Raw genomic sequence first — 23,151 nt, 5'->3', positions numbered from 1 at the left:
GGAAAAGAGCACCTAAGGCAACTTGAAACAGAGCAAGCTGGGATCTCCCATCTGCTCTTATTGCATAGCTATTAATAATTTATTTTTTTCCTATTCATTTCCCACTTTTTGTTCAAGTATCTAGAATGTGCATGTGTAATATGTACCTGAACCCATCAAACATTAATCAGGCTCTGTATCACTTAGATTATTCAGATGTTTCAATGTACTGAGTCCATTAGTATAATTAATTTTACTGGAAACCATGTCAATTAGAAGTTATTAACTACTGAAAACATTACTATAATACGAGATAGGGACTTTGACTGACCTAATCACTTAAGTAGGATATGTTGACACCATTGGTTACTAAGACCAATATCCAGACTTTATAGTAACATACTTCGATTTTCCTGAAAATACTGAACTTATTTGCCATCACAGTTCAAATAAACTCGAAATTACTCTCATTATTTGTGCCATTAGCCTGCTAGATTTGAGATGTTATCACTATACTTTTTTTCCTCTAATTTTTATGAGCTGAATGACACACTTCATTAACTAATTAAGCCAGTAATTAAGAACTTGCATAAATTTGCAGTATCAACGATTATAAATCTAATGATGAGGCCTGTGTTCATAAATGGGTTATTCCCAACACGGATGTATGATTCCCCCCCCTAAACTACCACATATTTTGTAAACCAATTTACTATCGTAACGTAGAAGTCAGTCAAATTAGCAAATTGTAACCTAGCCATTTTGCAAATCGAAATGTTGTTTACACAATACGTTATTTCACCAGTCTTTATATATCACTCATCATTCCTAAATAGTCAGTCTGCTGCCAGCATGCATACATACAATGTGTTGGAATCAAGATCCTGTCATACAAATTCATATCTCGTATCTTTGTGAATTTCTTCGGTCAAAGTTCACACCTAAATGTCAACTGTGCAGTATTTTTTCAGGTAAAAATATCTATCATTAATTCAAAATAGTATGTAAGTTTTAATTAATAATGTGCAACAGGTGGTAAAATATTCGCAGCACGGGTGGATGCAGATAAATGGAGAGCCCATTGCAGGACACTCCAGGTCGTTGCTCCTTGCACTCCATGTTTCAGATGTAAGTGGGAAACATGAGACTGATATCAGAGTCTGGAAGTGGCCTTCAAGTTGGAGGAACCAGAGGCTTAAGAAGGTGTCTCTTGGTTGATGCAAAACACAAGCATATACCAAGACGTGACAGCTCATGTAATGTGCAACACAGTCGATGTATTCTGTGTCACTACACTGAGGTGACAAAAGTCATGGGATAGCGATATTCACATACACAGATGGTGGAAGTATTGCATAAACAGGGTATAAAAGGGTAGTGCATTGGCAAAGCTGTCATTTGTACTCAGGTGATTCATGTGAAAAGGTTTCTGACATGATTACAGCCACATGATGGGAATTAACAGATTTTGAATGCAGAATGGTAACTGGAGCTAGACACGTGGGACATTCCATTATGGAAATCATTAGGGAATTCAGTATTCCAAAATCCACAGTGTCAAGAGTGTGCCCAGAATACAAAATTTCAGACATTACCTCTCACCATGGATAACGTAATGGCCAACAGCTTTCACTTGATGACTGAGAGCAGTGGTGTTTGGATTGAGTTGCTAGTGCTAACACACAATCAACACTGAATGTAATAACTGCAGTGGGACATATGATGAACATATCCTTTAGGACCAGTGCGGCAAAATTTGATGTTAATGGGCTATGGCAGTAGATCACCGACAAGTGCCTTTGCTAACAGTACGAAATAGCCTTCAGCACCTCTCCTGGGTTCATGACCATATCGATTAGCTAGACCACCGGAAAATGGGGGCCAGGTCAGATGAGTCCCTATTTCATTTGGTAAGAGCTGATGGTAGGGTTGAAGTGTGACACAACCCCACCAAGACATGGTGTCAGGTGTCAACAAGGTACTGGGGAAGGGGTGTCAACAAGGTATTGGGGAGGGGGGGGGGGGGGGGGGGAGGGGGACTGACTAATGAGCGATGCCACCCAATCCCTTGTAACCAAGTTCATATTTCCTGCGGAGACAGAATGTTCTTAGAATAGGGGGCAAAAGTGGTTTTCAAGTGAGTCTCCAGCAGATGCAGGCACAGCGGCTTTTTCTGTGGTAGGATCTGTCATCTAGAAAGTAAGTTTTGAATCTGTTCAGTGAAACATAAACTATGGGAGCTGTCTTTCAGTGGAGGTTTTCTTTTCCCATGTCTCTCTGCCATGGTGATGTGCAGGAGATGTCGCGGAAAAAATTGACTGCCTATTTGGTTTCTAATGCGGGTCTTTATGTCCACAAGACTGCTTTCACCATCAGAAAGTGACAGTTCTCAGCAATCTGATGGTTTTAATATAATTTTCTTGGGCATTGTGTAGTTTCTAAATAAAGGTTTTCTTTATTTGGAGCTTGTAGTGCTTACATGGATAAAATGATGTGGACTTTTTAGCTTCTCGATTGTGAATAATTTTGTTTGGAAAACACACTGGCATGAAAGCATGCGAGGGTTCACAGATAGTTACCCCTCACATGTGCAGCTGCAAATACATGTATTTGTGCCCAACTCATGTTTGTGTTTGCATGGATGCATTTCTCTTGGTGGCTGGTGTTGATTTGAAGGACGTAGCAAATGCTGGAGGTTGCATCACCTTGAAGGCTTTCTTAGACTCACCAGATGGAATTCTCCTCATCCCTGTCAGTTCCCTAATTTTTCTATCTTCTGCATTAACATGACTGTCCCTGCTCCTCTCAGGATGATCACATGGTGAGTATGTAACAAATTAATTTGCTTCATGCCTCTGATCCACATCAACTACATGACTTCAGAGTTTCATCATATAGGGTTTGGTATGTAAGATATAATGTTGAGGTGGATAAACCCAGCTTTGATATACTAATGTAGTATGAAAGTAAAGTGTTAAAATAAATACAACAGCTTAGCTTTTTTTAGTAGTGGTCTATTTATGTATCTTTATAAAGGTCTAGTTACGTATCTTCATAATGTTTTTCACCACTGTGATGCCAACATTTGACCATTCTTCCTCCCATTCTTTGGCATCAGTTACCATCATATGGTGGTTTACTACTCCCTTGCTGAAAATAAGGATATTATGTATTTCATTTACTATAGGAGTGTCACCTACCCCCCCCCCCCCCCTCCCCCCTACGGCTTAGACGCGTGTTGTGATAACTGTTCCAACCATTAGAGTGCCGTTTTGAAGTAGTTTGATTTCTTTCAGCGACCCAGCAATTGCTTCTCAAACTTCTGTTTATAAGACCCTTTCTCTTTCTTAACTACTATAAATGAATTTTTCATGAATTTCCACCATTAATGCCTTTATCATAATTTGTACAATGTGTTTCGTCAAAACCTCTTTTTATTGGGTGGGCCTTGTAACTTTTCTCAGCTGGTAATCTGCCTTCATTAGCAGCACTGTCACTATGCTGCTGATCATTTTGTTGTGAAAGTATCTTATACACACATATGTCTCGAACACTGTATACCACACTTCAGTAATTAATTTTTAATTCCCTCATGTTTATGTATCACCAATGTTCATGGTCTAACAATCAGCTTCATCACAAGAAGTAATCAAAAGCATACAAAGCAGGTGAGCAGGTGAGCAGTTGAAAAATGGTTCAAATGGTTCTAAGCACTATGGGACTTAACACCTGAGATCATCAGTCCCCTAGACTTAGAACTACTTAAACCTAAGGACATCACACACATCCATGCCCAAGGCAGGATTCGAACCTGCGACTGCAGTAGCCACGTGGTTCCAGACTGAAGCGCAACAATCCGCTCAGCCACCGCGGTTCTAGGCATAACTGACTAACAGTGATGTAACTGACGAATAGTGACAGAGAGATGGTGGCAGTTTGACTGCATAACACAGTGGCTACATTTTGTAGTAATGAATGTGACCTAGTGACTGACTGATACATCTACTTATATTAAAAATAATTAATTATCACAGTTTTAATATTAACACAAAAGTTACCCATAGGAAAAATGGGAAACCTGTTTAAATATAAGCAAAATTACAGCTACTATTTTATGAAAATAATTTCTATTTATCGAGAATTCCCAAAGGCCACAAAAATGTTTTGAAAATGTGAAATTGTCCAAACTGAATAAGTAGTAATCGTAACAAGTTATTCTAGCAAAGTAGAAACTTCTGAAATCTGAAAAATCAGAAGTACAATACTATTGTACTGAATTTTCGAAATAATCATTATTTAAAATTCAGACTTCCCGAAACACGAAAATTTTGAATATGAGTAACTTTTTAATCAGGAAGTTTTTGGAGAAAGTAAAATTTTTGTTGAGAAGAGAACGAGAGCTTTCAAACTAACTAGACAAGTTCTAAATTGTGTTAGTTAATTTGAAAGCTCTCATTCTTTTTTTTCTGCTTTCCTTGTAGGTATTGTAAATTGTTGGTATGGTGCCTCTTGAAACACCAAACACTCTGGCTCCTTTAGTTATGGAAGCATCCACCGTAAGAGCACCAACAAGCTGCCCACCTTCGAATTCACACAGTTCTGATATAGTGCACTTACAACTACACAAAACACTGTTTTGACCACCACTGACACACACAACAGATTGAAGACTTTGCACAGGCGCCATTTGTGATCAAATACAATAGTGAAACCTGCAGCCTGGGACAGCATCTGTATTTATGTTCAAGTGTGCATTTCTTGCAGTGCCCACATTTTTGTCCAACCTCTGTACATATTTTCAAAGCAGTATGTTCTATTTTTTGTTTAAAATAAAAAGTATCTTGCTAATTGAAAATTTCACATTCTCGTGTTTTGTACAAATTGTAAATCACAGACATTACTTATGAAAAAACATATTTTCAGTTGAACTAACTACAATACTATCAGTAATGGAGAAACTATTCCATGAATAATCAAGTTCAATGAAATGACGCATGTATAATGAACTTATTCATTTTGTTATTTTATGTATGTGTATTATTAATACAATGTGAACAAATGAAGAAAAAAATATATATTGACATAAAGAGTGGTATAAGAACACTATTACAGTCTTAGTACTCCCTGACAACCATTCTTATCATTAGAAACATGAATGTGATCTGTAAGAAACATTCTGTTCTCACAAGGGAACGTTAAGAGAATGTTTGTGACAAGAGACAATTCCCCAAAACTGAAAGAAGACTGTAATTTTTGTACTAAACAACAATGACAGAGGGGAGAACTGCAGCCTCATCTCAGTAATGCACAAGATTTTCATCAAAATCATCAATAGTAACATATACTAAAACACTGGATTTTGGGAAAAAAAACTGCTTTGAAAATATGTACACAGGTTGGACAAAAATGTGGACACTGCAAGAAATGCACACTTCAACATAAATACAGATGCTAGGCAAGTCTGCAGGTTACACTGTTGTATTTGACCACAAATGGCACTTGTGCAAAGTCCTCAATACGTTGTGAGTGTCAGTGGTGGGCAAAACAGTGTTTTGCGTAGCTGTGAGTGCATTATATGACAACTACACTCCTGGAAATTGAAATAAGAACACCGTGAATTCATTGTCCCAGGAAGGGGAAACTTTATTGACACATTCCTGGGGTCAGATACATCACATGATCACACTGACAGAACCACAGGCACATAGACACAGGCAACAGAGCATGCACAATGTCGGCACTAGTACAGTGTATATCCACCTTTCGCAGCAATGCAGGCTACTATTCTCCCATGGAGACGATCGTAGAGATGCTGGATGTAGTCCTGTGGAACGGCTTGCCATGCCATTTCCACCTGGCACCTCAGTTGGACCAGCGTTCGTGCTGGACGTGCAGACCGCGTGAGACGACGCTTCATCCAGTCCCAAACATGCTCAATGGGGGACAGATCCGGAGATCTTGCTGGCCAGGGTAGGTGACTTACATCTTCTAGAGCACGTTGGGTGGCACAGGATACATGCGGACGTGCATTGTCCTGTTGGAACAGAAAGTTCCCTTGCCGGTCTAGGAATGGTAGAACGATGGGTTCGATGACGGTTTGGATGTACCGTGCACTATTCAGTGTCCCCTCGACGATCACCAGAGGTGTACGGCCAGTGTAGGAGATCGCTCCCCACACCATGATGCCGGGTGTTGGCCCTTTGTGCCTCGGTCGTATGCAGTCCTGATTGTGGCGCTCACCTGCACGGCGCCAAACACGCATACGACCATCATTGGCACCAAGGCAGAAGCGACTCTCATCGCTGAAGATGACAAGTCTCCATTCGTCCCTCCATTCACGCCTGTCGCGACACCACTGGAGGCGGGCTGCACGATGTTGGGGCGTGAGCGGAAGACGGCATAACGGTGTGTGGGACCGTAGCCCAGCTTCATGGAGACGGTTGCGAATGGTCCTCGCCGATACCCCAGGAGCAACAGTGTCCCTAATTTGCTGGGAAGTGGCGGTGCGGTCCCCTACGGCACTGCGTAGGATCCTACGGTCTTGGCGTGCATCCGTGCATCGCTGCGGTCCGGTCCCAGGTCGACGGGCACGTGCACCTTCCGCCGACCACTGGCGACAACATCGATGTACTGTGGAGACCTCACGCCCCACGTGTTGAGCAATTCGGCGGTACGTCCACCCGGCCTCCCGCATGCCCACTATACGCCCTCGCTCAAAGTCCGTCAACTGCACATACGGTTCACGTCCACGCTGTCGCGGCATGCTACCAGTGTTAAAGACTGCGATGGAGCTCCGTATGCCACGGCAAACTGGCTGACACTGACGGCGGCAGTGCACAAATGCTGCGCAGCTAGCGCCATTCGACAGCCAACACCGCGGTTCCTGGTGTGTCCGCTGTACCGTGCGTGTGATCATTGCTTGTACAGCCCTCTCGCAGTGTCCGGAGCAAGTATGGTGGGTCTGACACACCGGTGTCAATGTGTTCTTTTTTCCATTTCCAGGAGTGTATGTGAATTCGAAGGTGGGCAACTTGTTGGTGCTCTTATGGTGGATGCTTCCAATAACCAAAGGAGCCAGAGTGTTTTGTGTTTCAAGAGGTTCTATACTAAAGATTTACATCAGCTACAAGGAAAGCAGAAAAAAATCATCCACTAGGCCACAATGTGGACCAAAGTGTGTGTTGAGTGATCATGACAGACTGTCACTGTAGAGGATTGTGATGAAAATTAAGATGATGACAGGTGCAAAAGTCACTGCAGAACTGAATGTCACACTCGCAAACCACATCAGCACTAAAACAACAGTAAGGACTAGTTGGAATTCAAAAACCACTGTCCAATGATGCAAACCCCAATAACAGGAAAATGTGATGCTGAAATGATAAAACCTGGACTATGCAGCAATGGAAGACAGTCATTTGGTCTCATTTCGCACTGTTCCCAACTTCTGGCCAAGTTTGTGTCCTGGGAGTGAAACATTATGGAGTTTCGGTAGTTGAGATAGCAAAACGAAAGTTGAAGTTTTGAATTTCAGCTTCAAGAAATCGCTTACACAGGAGAGCCATACAAACATACCATCATTTGACAATCTGACAGCCTCTCGTATGGACGATATAGTAAGAAGCATATCTGGTATAGAGAAACAACTGAAAAATTTTAAAGCACTGGAATCAAAGTTCGATTTTACAAACAGCATTCTACAGCATAGGCCCCTTACCTATCTTGCATTTATTGTGAATCTCTCACGACTGGAAAAAAGGTGTAGGTGACTCCAGTATATAAGAAAGGCGAAAGAACAAACCAGCAAAATTAAAGACAAATATCCCTAATTTCTGTTTGCTGGAGAATCCTTGAACAAATTCTCAGTTAAATATAATGAACGTTATTGAGAGCCTTAGTGCATGAATTAGCACAGTTTTAGAATGCATCGCTCATGCAAAACTCTGTGTGTCCTTTTCTCACATGATATACTGAGAACTATGGATGATGAGCAACAGGCAGATTCCATATTTCTAGATTTCAAAAAAGCATTTGGCTGTTAATGAAGGTACAAGCATATGGAATATGTTCACACACATGTGAGTGGCTCAAAGACTTCTTAAGTAATAGAATCCAGGATGTTGCCTTCAATGGCCAGTGTTCATCAGAGACAAAGGTATCATCAGAAGTGCCACAGGGAAGTGTGATAAAACTGCTGTTGTTATCAATATACACAAATGATTTCACTGACAGGGTGGGCAGCAATTTGCCGTTATTTGCTGTTGGTGCTATAGTGTACAGTAAGGTGCCAAAGTTGAATGATTGTAGTAAGATACAAGACGACTTAGACAAAATTTCCATTTGGTGTGATGAATGGCAACTAGCCCTAAATGTGGAAAAATGCCAGTTAAAGTGGATGAGTAGGAAAATCAAACCTGTAATGCTCGGATACAGTATTACTAGTGTCCTGCTTGGCACAGTCAAGTCATTTAAATATTTGGGCGTAACGTTGCAAAGTGATATGAGGTGGAATGAGCATGGTACGGAAGGCGAATGGTCGACTTTGGTTTATTGAGATAATTTTATGAAAGATTGGTTCACCTGTAAAGGAGAGCACATTAAGGTGTGATCTATTCTTGAGTACTGCTCAAGCGTTCGGTATCCATATCAGGTCGGACAGAAGGAAGACATTGAAGCAATTCAGAGGTAAGCTGCTAGATTTGTTACCAGTACATACAAACAACAGGTAAGGGTTATGGAGATGGTTCAGGAACTCAAATCAGAATACTTGGAGGGAAGGTGACGTTCTTTTAGAGAAGAACTGTTGAGAAAATTTAGAGAATTTGTATTTGAAACTGACTGCTGAACAATTCTACTGCCGCCAACATACATTGCACATAAGGATTATGAAAGTAAAATATGAGAAATTATGGTTCATACGGTGGCAGACAGATAGTTGTTTTTCCCTCGCTCTATTTGCGAGTGCAACAGGAAAGGCAATGAGAACTAGTGGTACAGGGTACCCTCCACCATGTATCATACGGTGGCTTGCGGAATATCTGTGTAGATGTAAACGACTTGGGCAGCCATAATGTGGTATTCCATGGGTCCCATGATACTCTGCAAGGTTGCATTACTTACAAGGATTATGTAATTAGTCTGGCTGATCAGATCCATCTCGTGGTACAATGTTTGTTGCTCAATGATGGTGCTGTGTTCCAAGACAACAGAGCCCCTGCTACATAATTCAGGACTGGTTTTGTGAGCATAAGAACCAATTGTCACATCTCCCCGTGCCACCACTGTCACCAGATCTCAATAATAATGAGCCTTTGTGCTCTAATTTGGAGAGAAGGGTGCGTGACTGTTATCCACATCCGCCCATCGTTACCTGAACTTGCCACTATTTTGCTGGAATAATAGTATAAGATTCCCTTGAAAATCATACAGGACCTGTATTTATACAATCTGAGACAACTGGAAGCTGACTGTTTTAAATGCCACAGGTTTCTCACATCGTATTAGGAATGGTATTGTATTGTTTTCTTGGTGTTTCCTTATTTTTGTCCAACCCCTGAATAACAGAATGGACAATTGCAAATTGTGAACAAAATTGTACAACAGAGCAATAAGTATGAATTACCACCATGCCTGTGATTCATAGATTTTGGGGTGCATTTTAACTCAGTTTCAACAAAATCAGTGCTAATGGCCCCTGATAAACAAGGCACTGATTCAACCTGTTACATACTGGTCAATGTTTACAACAATACTATAGCTTTCATTGAAGTTCATCGGGATATTGAGAAATTGAAACTGAAATGGAATTCCGTATTACCTAAGTCGTTCTCAGCTATGTGAATTGTGCCTTTTCCCTTTCATGACCAGTGGGACCTATAGTTTCCAGTTACTTGTTTTCACAACAAGATCAGTGGTAATCAGTCTTCCCATTTTTAACTTGTGCTTCCATCTCTTGTTATAGTGTGCTAACTGGTGTCCAGAAGCTATTATACATCTACACCCTTTGTCAATCAAAGGTGTTGTCTGAGTGAATCAGAGCCATTGATTTGACTGCAACAGCTTTCTTCATATTCTGCACTTTTCTTTTGTGTGTGAAGTGATTTGTGTTACATTCTTTCTACTTTTATATTTACCATGGAGACAGTATATGTCTCCGTTTGAAAACTTATCACTGGAAATCACACAAATATTTTAATTTAGTCAAACTATTTATCTCACTGAACTGTGTGTGGTGTGCAAACTGCATGGCTGTGAAATCAGCATTGTGTTTGTACTAAATTTCTCATCGTTCAGAATGCCTGGACTTACGCCAGAAGGCATTCTGAGAATTTCGAACTCCTTACCAGAAGATGTAGATTCAGATTTCGATGGCAACTCTTTTTTTCTGATGGAGACATCGATTCATTGAATACTTCACAGGTTTCAAATGAAATTAGTGATAACATTATTGAACCAAATGATGATGCCATTTTCGATTTGACAATAGTAGCTTGTGAAATTGGAACCACGTCTCCTTGTCACACTAGTGTATCTAACTCAAGCCTATCGGGAGCTGCTTTAACATTCTGTCCCAGTGAAGTGATGTTTCTTATTTTGAAAAACTTCCAGTAAAATTAGAAGAAAGGCCAAGAAAATCAGGCTGATTTCTCAAGTTATGATAATGAAGTAATATATTTCCAGTCTTTATCTACAGAAGATCTGTTGCTATACATTTGCAATCATACAAACTCGTATGTATAACATAAAAGATAATGTATGGAAGTCAGGGAAGTAAACAAGTAAAGTAACTTGCAACTGCCTGGACATAACCATTCCTTAGCTGAAAGCTTTAATGCAAATGCTTATTTTTATGGGTATACATCAGCTTCTACAACTTGGAAATTACTGGAGCAGCAATTGTAGGCATCTCATCAGTGGTGTCAAAGCATCAGTACAATAAAATGGTTGAGAATCTGCATTGCATTGACAACATATGTGTCAAAGAGGGACAACTGAGATATGACAAGCTGTACGAAATCCAATCTGTCATCACTCCATAACAAAGAAGCTGTGTGAAGTGCACAATCCGCCACCAGTTTTGGCAGCTGATGAACATATATTGGCCTTCAAAGGATACTCTGCACTGAAACAATATATGCTAATAAAACCAGTTAAGTGTGGTTATAAAGTGTGGTGCTTAGATGATGCAAAGACTGGGTTAATTCTAAACTTTGACATCTACACTCAATAAAAAGACAAAGATAGGTCTGAATTTTTGTAGGGTGATTACGTTGTGCTTACACTAATAAATGAAATGGTTGAAAGCAAAAGGGTGGTGGCCTTTGACAAATATTTTACAACATATCAGATAATGGAAGTCTCACTGATTTTATGGCATCAGAACATTTCACTCGAACTGCAAGGATATGCCAGACATTCTGTGAGGGTGGGGAATCAAAACTTAGCACAAGATAATTTGAATTAGCTGTCAGGTGATGCGTTGCAGCAGTCAAGTAGCAGGATGGTAAACCTGTGTTTTTACACTATCAAATTATCACAATCTCAAAAACACAACCATTCTGACAATGAATAAAGATGGTAACAGAAGTGAAGTATTCTGCCCTACGGCTGTGACAGAATACAATAAAATAATGGGAGGGGTTGATACGAGGGTGTGCTGAAAAGTAATGCCTCAGAATTTTTTATGTGAAACCTCTTAAAGCTTTTTAAATAAAACAAACTTTATTATCATTCTACACCTTTATTCCTCATGTCTAGATACTTATTTATCAATTTATCAAAATAAGCATCCTGATGATGAATACATTTATCCAAAGAGACTAATTTGTTGATAGACACAACCTGACCTCCGCTTGCATCACTTCGTCACTATCAAAGTGAAATCCTGGAAGGTGCTCTCTAAGTTTTGCAAATGGATGAAAATTGGTTGGGGTCAAGTCAGGACTGTATGGAGGATGATCAATTAAAGTGAACCTGAGGTGTTGGACTGTTGCAGAGGTTGCAGTGCTCATGTGTGGTCTGGCATTGCCATGCTGCAGGATAGGGTGCTCCATACTTGGATCGTTAGAAACTTGATTACAGCACACAGTTTCTCACACACTAAGATAGTTACGTTACACACCGCCATGTAACACACTACAATTTGGAGCTCTCTAAATGCAGATGGTTGCATCTTGTGTCAGCGAAGCATGTAAGTTGATCAAATAATATGCATGATATGTAAAATCACAACCAATAATCAGAGCAGAATAAAAACTTTGGAGGCATTAATATTCAGCATGCATTCACAACAATGGAAGAAGAGTATAATGCAGGCCATCATTCACTGAAATGGTGGCAGCACAGGCTCTCTCTCCTGCTAGTCAATTTGCCATGTGTTCAATACCTGCATTATACGGAAGCTTCAAAAGACAGAAGTAGGCAAGCAAGCTCACCCCTGGCTTCTCATGTCTTAAACAAATAGGAAAACCTGTGCATCTGCAGACACTGGAATGGGGCGTGTTTGGAGTTACAGATCAAGTTCGTCCGTAGAAAGTTGGGTCTCATATGCCCAAGGGTGCAACGGACATTGTATAGCACGATGTTCCACAGTACATCACCTTAGTAAACTCGAAGTACAGCAGCAATTAACAAGAATTAACAACATTTTTAATTCTCGGGTTGAGTTACTAAAGAGTTCAGTGGGAACAACAGTTCCCACAAATTTTTTGTGCCTATAGGCTAATCTCTGAATTTCAAGATTCAAATTGTGATTTTACAAGTGGTTTCTTGGACCAATGAAGTGCTCATAAAAAGTCCAAAACTTCTGGAAATAATATGGTCATGATAGGGTAAAACACAGCAGTTAGGTGAGAAACATTTTGTACGGACTGCATTTGCATTTGTACAAGATTTGTAGGAAAAAAGGAAGGTTATGGTTAGATGTCCATCAATGGCTAGGTCAATAACAGAAAAAGAACAAGCTCAGATTGAGGAGGAACAAGCTCAGATTGAGAAAGAACAAGAAAGGCACTCTGACATGTCCTTTACACAACAATCAACCTGGCATTCGCCTTAAGTGCTTTAGGGAAACCATGGAAAATATAAATGAATACATGAATTTCTTGGGAAGCTGAAAGAGACCGAATATCAAGGTCATCACACTCTTTCTTCCTTTAGTTATTGCCTAAAGGTTTCCTGGAGGAGAAATGGATGGACTGCCAATTCGATATTTGAGGAGTCATTTGAGGCAGGAGATCAGATAAAAAGCAGAGGGAAGGAAACAAAATTTCGAAAGATAAGAAACTGCAATGAGGTAGGAGACGTGTGTCAATCTGAAGCAGCCAGAGATCCTTGGGTCTAGTCTGCGATGAGAGATGAACTTCTGCAACCAACCTGCAATCCCCTTGTCACTATAGAATACAGGATTAAGGCACAAGTCACAGAAGGTTACAAATGTTAAATAATATTCAAGGTAAAATAAAAGATGAAATGTAGTGAAACAGAATGGGATGGAGTGGGAAGGAGAGAGTGAGTGAACAAGCCAGAAGCAGCTGGAGTTCACCCACGTTCATTCTCACAGCGAATCATCAACTTTCAGATCAGTCCTACAGTCCTCCCACCACTTACTGCAGAATACTGGTTGAGTGTTCAAATGAGAGACTGGTAAAAATGAGACAAGATCAGTGACAAATTTTAAATAAATGCATACAAAACACTCCCCCAAGTAAAACTCAAAACACCATCTGAAATTTGAACATCACTAGGGAACAGATTTTTATGTGCTAAAAATTTAAAATATATTATTTTTTATGTAGGAAAAATAAAAAAAATATGCATAAAAGTACAAAAATATTTTGTTTCAATATCACAAAACTGCAAGTACTTTTGCTAGCAAAAACACTCACCAATTATGCTGACGCAGAAGTGGAATGAAACAACTTGCTGTTGCAGTGAACCACGAAAACTTTCTCCATATTTTCCATCACAAATCGATGTCTTGAATCAATGCACGATACCAGAAGAAACTATCAACATCACATGATGATAGTCTTGCATGTTTCATCAAAGGAATGCCACTGGCACACACATTTTCAATTTACCATCATGTACTTCCCCTTCCAAAACCTTGGCAATTTTACACTTAGAAATCACCTTCTTTTTTTCAAAAATATTTTTAACTTTTGGACCTTTGAGTGAATTAATTTTTTCTCAGTGTTACACATTTCATTAACTGTCCCAGTTAAGAAGCTTGTTGATGTTTCTAATTTTTTAATAAAGTGAAACAAAAATCTCAAGTTTGCAGAAATTTAATACAATTTATTTTTGAGTGTACTCTCATTAAATAAGTTCTGAAGAATTTCAATGAAGAAGTATCATTGTTATTCAGTTCATTAATCACCCATTTAACATTTTCAAAATTGTTTCTTTAATACCCTGCAGCTTCCAACAGTGTCCTGCAATGAGTAAGTATGGGTCTAGGTGGCTGTGCAAGATCTGGATTTTTGGCTCTGAACAAATAAATTATTGTTGGCTCTTTCTCAAACATCTTTTTGCCATCTGAGATCAATATGTCCACTTTGGGATACAATGTATGTATCTACCCACATACTCTGTGTAAACCATGCATAATACAAGTTTTGTATATTGTGTGGGAAGCTTACAGATACGCCATCAATTGCCTTTTTCATGTATGGAGCAGCATCCATAAGTAAGAGTGAAATACTATCATATTTCACTCCAGAGATTCATTGAATAAGCAAGTCATTCTTATACAATTTGATGCTGATATTTCTTTGCGTGATAATGGAACAACGCCAGAAAACTATTTCACTATTTTCTAGCAAACCTACAACATTTCCTACTATTCTGCAGCTACAGTCTGGTGATTCATCAAGATTTATCCAATTCCCCCCCCCCCATTCTACTCTGATCTTTCTCAGCATTTCTTCGTAACAGGCAGGCAGTCATATACAATTTTCTTAATGTTGATTCTTCTGGTGTTTCAAAATTTGTCTATTTTGTAAGAAAATTTCTGAGTGTAGGACTTCTCAGTTTATATAAAGGAATATCACACAAAAGGTAAGTGTTGCACAAATCTGCATAAAATTCAGAACTTCCTGAAACCAGGATATTAAGAGGAAGCTGCATCACCTAAAAGAAATTATCTACAAGCTGTACATGAAGCAGCCATTCTGTGTTAACTACCTGCTAAAGGCTGCAAGACTTTACATCATTTATTGATCTCTTATATTTTTGAAAGAACAGAATTCTTCCATCACTTGTAAAGATGCCACTAAATTCAGCAACATACTGCTGCAAACAAGAGTGAACACTTTTTCAGCACTACATCACCAACTACTTAAGATACCATAGTGTGTAAACACTTTGCCATAAATAGGACAAGGGCAATGACTGAAGACTGTTGTGTACATTGTGTCAGCCATCTACATCATAAATAAGGGATTCCTCTTTCAGATAACGAGGCGGCACGTGTAGTGGAATCGCTCACTATGTTATACATTTACAAGTTAAGTTCATTCAAGCTGTGTTCTTGTAAAACAACAATAAAAGAGATTTTCTGTTAAATTTAAAACTTATTACTAAGAAAAGTAACAAATTATGCGCTTTAGCAAAATTATTTAAAATATTTATTTACATAAAATATTACAAAAATATGTACTTTATGTGAAATAGAATTAGGTCTACAAGTGCACTGCTTCGGAAATTTCTGTCTCAGTTTCAGTTTTTATCCAGGAAAGTAAATAAATAAATGTATAAATTAATAAAATTATTTACATAAAAACCTGTTCCCTAGTCATCACATAACAGCAGTTTTTATCAAGGAAAATAATTAAATAAATGTATAAACAAATAAAATTGTTTACATAAAAATCCGTTCCCTAGTATCACATAACAGCAGAGACAAAGCTTCAGTGTCTGCCGCAGTCAGAATGAAGTACCTTTTACTGGCTTATTTACCAGACTATTTCTCAGCTCACGTGTCATTCAGTGGCCAAAACTTTATAAAAATATAAACAAAAATCTGTGCTATCCCCATCTGCATGATACAATCAGTTCTTTTCAGCTCTCCCTTGAGTGAAAGCAGAATTGAAAGATTCCAAATTTTGGACCCACGCAACGTATTCTGCAACAAAATTAAAATTTCGAGCAGAATTTTCATGATATTCTAACAACACTAAGACGGATGAAACTGTTACCAAATTCAATAAGGAAATTGTCATGATGAATACTTTGCGATATAAAATTTTAGGAACTTGTATAATAATTTGTTACATTAGTTTGAAAACTTCAGTATCGACAGCAAGTATATTGTAAAAGTTGAAAAACCAATAATGTGTAACTATTATTAAAATGAAGTTGATGTACCACATTATCAGATGCCTTAATCATCACAATACATAAGATTCATCAAGTAACATTCTAAATCAGTTTAAACTAATCACAAAGCATCCAAAGGTGCATCTCACTGAATTCCATCAACTTCTATAACTCAGTAATTATATAAACATTATCAATTTAGAATGAAGCTACAAATGAAGAATTCTATTAGAAAAGAATTGCTCTATAATGAATAGAATTATCAGACAGGATTTCTAACATTACACAAATATCTAAAATTAATTTCATCTCTTTCAGTAAAAGTACAAGGCTTTTCATATATTACCTAGTTTTTAAACTGAGTGATAAAATATTGTTTGTTCAGTTTACAGTACTGTATTTATTACTTTTAATATTGACAGTCATTTTGATTACTTGATTAATCATTGTTTGTGTCTTTCAGAATCTCAGTTGCCATGGAGCAGTGCACAAAGGAGGTATTTGTTATCGCTGTGAAAACACATTACAAAACTGGCGAGTGCTATGCACACTGCAAACTTCATAGGATATTCTGCTGTAATAATGCTCCTACAACTTCAACAGTACTGTGGTTGATAAAGAAATTTGAGGTTTCAGTAGGATGGGGTTACATGTCACACATCCCGTGAGCAATTACCCTACTCCATGAAGAATTCCCTCAGTCTGTGATCTCACTTCGAGGTGACACGCAATGGCCTCATAGGTCTTGTGACCCTACTCCATGTGACTTGTTTTTATGGGATTATGTGAAGTCCAAGGTCTATGAGAACAAATGACAAACAGTTCTCCAACTTAAAGAAGACACTGAATGTGTCAACAACAACATCAATAGAGATGTCTGTGAAAGGGGTCATCACGAACTTCATAGATCGAGTAGCTGCCTGCAAAGACAGTGAATGGGACGTATATCTGATATAATCTTCCACACTTAAACAGGAGAATTTGTTGAGGAAAATAAAAAAAATATTTTGATGTATTTTTTACTTAATTACTACATTTTAAAAAATTGCGTAATATACGAAAGGCCCTTTACTTCTGTAGTTCAATTCATCATGAATATGCACGCAACAAAAGATTAGTAAATGATAATTCTCACACTGTATCATACTACATTTACAACATTTCCTTAAAATTTATGATGTTTCCTTAAAACTGTACCTTATTATGCCGCAGATCCAGTAGTCTGAGATTGGTCTTTAGAGAGGTGCTTTCAATAATGACATTCAGGTCATTAGTACGCAAATTATTGTTTGGAAGAACCAATTCCATTAAATTCGGAAGAGTCTTTATGAATGGTGGAACAGCTGATAAATTAGTATCATTGACTTCTAGAAGATTTAATTTCTTCAGTCGTGCAACAGAACGTGGTAATTCTGAAATTTTAATATTGGAAATCTAAAATGGAAAAAAAGAAAACAGTTAAAAGTAAAGTAACTGGAAAGCAATGTGAAAAGTAACACTGCAGCTGACAATTAAACAATTAAAATAATTCAATTGCTTTATATTTCAGCTATGAATACTTAAGTCACAATCCCCTGGATGGCAAATGTTTTTGAAAGTCTATTTTGCAATCCCATAGATTTTCCTTTTGGAAACGTACTGTTCTGACAAACAACATTTTATAGACCACTTTTCATGTTACGATACTCATGAGTGAAAGTACTTTGACACAAGACTATATTTTATATTTTGCGAAAGGAAGTGAGAAAGCACAACTCAACAACAGCTCTCCATGAACTGTAATGCTGCTGACATCACTACTACTACTACTACTACTGGTTTAAAATGGATGTTTACTAATAGTTTAACCCATTAACCACACTTATAGCAATAACAGATAGGAAGCTTATTAACACTGGCATTTACCTGCATTCCAAACAACTGTACAAAACTCCAGAATGATTGTAAATATTTTTAGTATCAAAAGAACGTTGGTTGGTATCAACTCCCAGACTGGCAGTCAAACTGTGCCTCTGATCCCAGGGCAATCCATTTCTGTATTCTGTCACTGAGAATACATACCAAGTGCTCTTTAATTAACTCTAATTTCACTGCCTCTCTTCGAGCACTCACCTATCCCACACTGCTGTCTGTAAAAATCAGTATCAGAATTTGAATCTAATCCACTAAAGGGTGGCCACAAAATTTTCGTTCTTGTTCAACACTGTGTGGTCGGTTTGGAAGAATCGCAGCTTTTCCACTGTACACGCTGGCTATTCTGTTACACTGTCATTAGAAAGAGGTTTATTCATTACCGAGTCATAATTTTGTAAGCAGAACATTCAACAGGTTATGTGAGGAACAGCAGAAAGGACATTGCAATGAACAGCATTATTTACAGATGTAGGCTTTTAAGTGTTTCTTTTAAGCTGAGATCAAACAGTGGAAAATCCAGAACATAATGTTTTGAAACGTGTAATTTTAAGTTTATTTCTGAGGTGTGAAATATGAGGAAAAATCTGTAGTTGTATATTTTTTATGTATTTGTTAAGATGATTATAGGGTAAGGCTTTCAACTGATCTCCAGGATCTTGCAGCTGACATCGTGTGGCTTAGCAACCACAGAGTGCCTGAGCCGTTTGTCACATTTCCTTCGGTTTTATTTTCATGTTACACACCATGGTATTTACTTCATCTTTCCAACTGTCACCCATTTCGTGTCACTGATGGGAGGAGTGTTCTGTCTTGTAGATATCCTGCTGTTAACAGACGTAAGAGCCTCAAGGGCTTGAGTTTTTGTTTCCAAGTAAGGTACAAATGCTGTACTGGCATCTAGGTTCTGAAATGAAGACCACAAACTATTAAGTTTCCCAATCTTGGTTTTGCCTCCTACATTCCTAGAAGGATTAGGTGACATTAGGATTTTGGTACACATACAGTCATTATACTTGATTACCAATGGTGTTGCCAAAATTGCTAGGAAGCTGTGTGCCCCACCAGTGTCAGAAGAAAGGATTAAGTTTCCTCCTCTCTGTCAAACAACTGTAACACAGCCCTCCATATCGTCTGTAAGACCCTAGCTGTGCACCTCACAGCTTGAGTAATTGCTCCGTACCCTTTTGTAAAAATTGTAAGCCACCATTTCTTATGCGATGTATAAGGATGTATAGGGTGGCCAAACAGTCTCAATATATAACAGAAGTTTCGCAAAATTTTATTCTAAAATTTTTCTTGTATCTTTTTTCAACCAAGCAAGATTTGTTGCCATATAAACATGAAACCACAGCCCATACTTCAGGATAGAAGCAGTTCTTCCTGGTGAAAGCTCCTGACAAGGTACAGTTTCAGCCCTCTACTGAATGTGTTGGCATACCCACACTGTGAAGTTAAGCAATAGAGAATGTGGGAGGGAAGTCACCTGTGTGGTCACTGGAGGGTAGGGAGGAGTTGCTTCACTCTCTTGGTTTCCAGTTTTGAGACAGAGCAGATGCTCTCTCTTTTACGCCAGATTTCAGCCATGGCGCATGCCGTCTACTGTCTGCCCCTAGCCCTGTTCACCAGGACCGGCTGTCAGCCACCACCTCTACCATTCCCTATTACTCTATTATTTTTTAACGAGCTCTTAGACTGGAAGTCTCTACCTCCACGCCCATGGCGACCCCCTTCTATATTCTGTCACTGAGAATAAATCCCAAGTTCTCTTCAATTTACTCTTACAGGGTGTTTCAAAAATGACCGGTATATTTGAAACGGCAATAAAAACTAAAGGAGCAGCGATAGAAATACACCGTTTGTTGCAATATGCTTGGGACAACAGTACATTTTCAGGCGGACAAACTTTCGAAATTACAGTAGTTACAATTTTCAACAACAGATGGCGCTGCAAGTGATGTGAAAGATATAGAAGACAACACAGTCTGTGGGTGCGCCATTCTGTGCGTCGTCTTTCTGCTGTAAGCATGTGCTGTTCACAACGTGCAAGTGTGCTGTGGACAACATGGTTTATTCCTTAGAACAGAGGATTTTTCTGGTGTTGAAATTCCACCGCCTAGAACACAGTGTTGTTGCAACAAGACGAAGTTTTCAACGGAGGTTTAATGTAACCAAAGGACCAAAAAGGGATACAATAAAGGATCTGTTTGAAAAATTTCAACGGACTGGGAACGTGACGGATGAACGTGCTGGAAAGGTAGGGCGACCGCGTACGGCAACCACAGAGGGCAACGCGCAGCTAGTGCAGCAGGTGATCCAACAGCGGCCTTGGGTTTCCGTTCGCCGTGTTGCAGCTGCGGTCCAAATGACGCCAACGTCCATGTATTGTCTCATGCGCCAGAGTTTACACCTCTATCCATACAAAATTCAAATGCGGCAACCCCTCAGCGCCGCTACCATTGCAGCACGAGAGACATTCGCTAACGATATAGTGCACAGGATTGATGACGGCGATATGCATGTGGGCAGCATTTGGTTTACTGACGAAGCTTATTTTTACCTGGACGGCTTCATCAATAAACAGAACTGGCGCATATGGGGAACCGAAAAGCCCCATGTTGCAGTCCCATCGTCCCTGCATCCTCAAAAAGTACTGGTCTGGGCCGCCATTTCTTCCAAAGGAATCATTGACCCATTTTTCAGATCCGAAACGATTACTGCATCACGCTATCTGGACATTCTTCGTGAATTTGTGGCGATACAAACTGCCTTAGACGACACTGCGAACACCTCGTGGTTTATGCAAGATGGTGCCCGGCCACATCGCATGGCCGACGTCCTTAATTTCCTGAATGAATATTTCGATGATCGTGTGATTGCTTTGGGCTATCCGAAACATACAGGAGGCGGCGTGGATTGGCCCCCCTATTCGCCAGACATGAACCCCTGTGACTTGTTTCTGTGGGGACACTTGAAAGACCAGGTGTACTGCCAGAATCCAGAAACAATTGAACAGCTGAAGCAGTACATCTCATCTGCATGTGAAGCCATTCCGCCAGACACGTTGTCAAAGGTTTCGGGTAATTTCATTCAGAGACTACGCCATATTATTGCTACGCATGGTGATTATGTGGAAAATATCGTACTATAGAGTTTCCCAGACCACAGCGCCATCTGTTGTTGACAATTGTAACTACTGTAATTTCGAAAGTTTGTCTGCCTGAAAATGTACTGTTGTCCCAAGCATATTGCAACAAACGGTGTATTTCTATCGCTGCTCGTTTAGTTTGTATTGCCGTTTCAAATATACCGGTCATTTTTGAAACACCCTGTATTTCGCTACCTATCTTACAACACTCACACATCCCACTCCACATCTTGCAAAATCTGTTTGTAGTGCTGAGGTGTTTTGCCTTCCTGGAACCAAGGGGTCAAACATCATTCAACAAGAACAACCTCTCCGCTACTTGATCCCCGAGACAAGTGTATGTAGGAGCCCCACTGGATATGATGCACCATTAAATCTCCAAGAAAAGAAAAGAGCTGGGCCTGAGTTCATGAATGGGGTTCTCACAGGCACTGTAATCAACGTGCTCATGAGGTGGGAGATAAAGGGAGCACACAGTTATCCTGGATACTGTGTGAACTAAGGACAGCCTAAACAAATAATCATAAGTAGCGGGTTACAACTTTCTAGTTACAACCAGGAAACAGGTTCCAGGCAACTTTTAGTTGTTCTATGGGTTCCATTGTAGGCCATAAAGTACTCTGAAACCAGCAAAATAGTTCACATTACTGTAGAAATTGTTTTTGAAGTATTTTAGGTGGTTTGTACTTTGATTTAATATTTGAAATAGTGCATTCGTGCATCCTTCAATAAATGAGAACACATAAAACACTTAACTGAATTGTGTCACACCTTTGGCCTAGCACAATGGAGTGACTCTGCACCCTACAGTTGTCCTTGTTAGTATTACTGAAGGAATGAATATGTTCCAAACACGAGTTACACACTGCCCAGGTGGAGCTATTAGTAAGCCATGGTTGCAGCATCTTACAGTTATCCAGAACATTCCAAAGGCACAAATACATTTCAGGTATTGGGAATATCACCCCAACTGTATGCAGCTATCTGCGTGTACATGGTTGCAAGAGGCAATTCTGGGGCTGTTCACAATACATTGCAGTATAGGATACACTAACCTGAAGGAGCTATTCTTTACCCTGTCTTTTTTGGTGAAGCATGTTGGACAGTGAGAGAAGAAGCATGATTACCTCCCATTTCACCAGTACGTGTTTTCAGCTCCACACGGTCATTAATACCAACCACCTCTTATCTGATGGTTCTGTGCACAGGTTCTTTAAATTTTGTCTGTTTTTAGACATGGGTTTCGATTTTAGTTGTTGTGATACTTGCTGTTCGGAAAAGGTTGAACTGCTTCGTGAACTCTAGTTTTGTGGCTGAGGGTTCTCTCTACAGTTTTTCAGTGACCTCTTCTCGTGCTGGTTTGAAAGTAGCTGTATGCTTAGCAACCCAACATGGGCATTATTACATGTACACTTACATGTAAGTGTGTTTGTGACTATGTCTGTTGCCTTTAAGTGGCATAGCTTTTCTCAGAGTGACAGCAAATGAAGTTGAGAAAAAATGCGAGCTGACAAAGAAGAAAAAGTAAGCCGACAGAGGAGGAAAAGGAAGTTGAAAGGGAAAAAAGGTTGCAGGGCCTTAAATTCCTTTTTTTGGTCACTTCACTTTCTTGAATTCCTTTCTTTTAGTAATGCTGGTTAATTCCTGCTCAATGCAGGGTAATTACCTCAGGAGCAATGACATGCGGATAAGGTCAGTTGAACTTAGCCAACAGCAAGGTTCAACCACCTGAAGTTGTCAGACAGTTGTTCCCAGAAAATATTTTGGAATGTGCACGTCATCCAGTAGCAAAC

The 23,151-nt window shown here is 39.3% G+C and overlaps 1 protein-coding gene across 1 annotated transcript in view; it reads right to left on the bottom strand.

Moving 5' to 3' along the window:
• LOC126299446 (leucine-rich repeat protein 1-like) overlaps positions 1-23,151 on the bottom strand; it is a gene marked incomplete in the record, with an annotated part of 112,511 nt that overhangs the window by 33,887 nt on the left and 55,473 nt on the right. The window contains 1 exon segment of the mRNA XM_049991350.1: positions 17,497-17,733. Coding sequence (XP_049847307.1) covers positions 17,497-17,733 — 237 coding nt within the window.

The sequence above is a fragment of the Schistocerca gregaria genome, chromosome X, assembly GCF_023897955.1.
Source record: "Schistocerca gregaria isolate iqSchGreg1 chromosome X, iqSchGreg1.2, whole genome shotgun sequence".
Lineage (NCBI taxonomy): Eukaryota > Metazoa > Arthropoda > Insecta > Orthoptera > Acrididae > Schistocerca > Schistocerca gregaria.
This window is presented reverse-complemented; position numbering and strand designations above follow the sequence as displayed.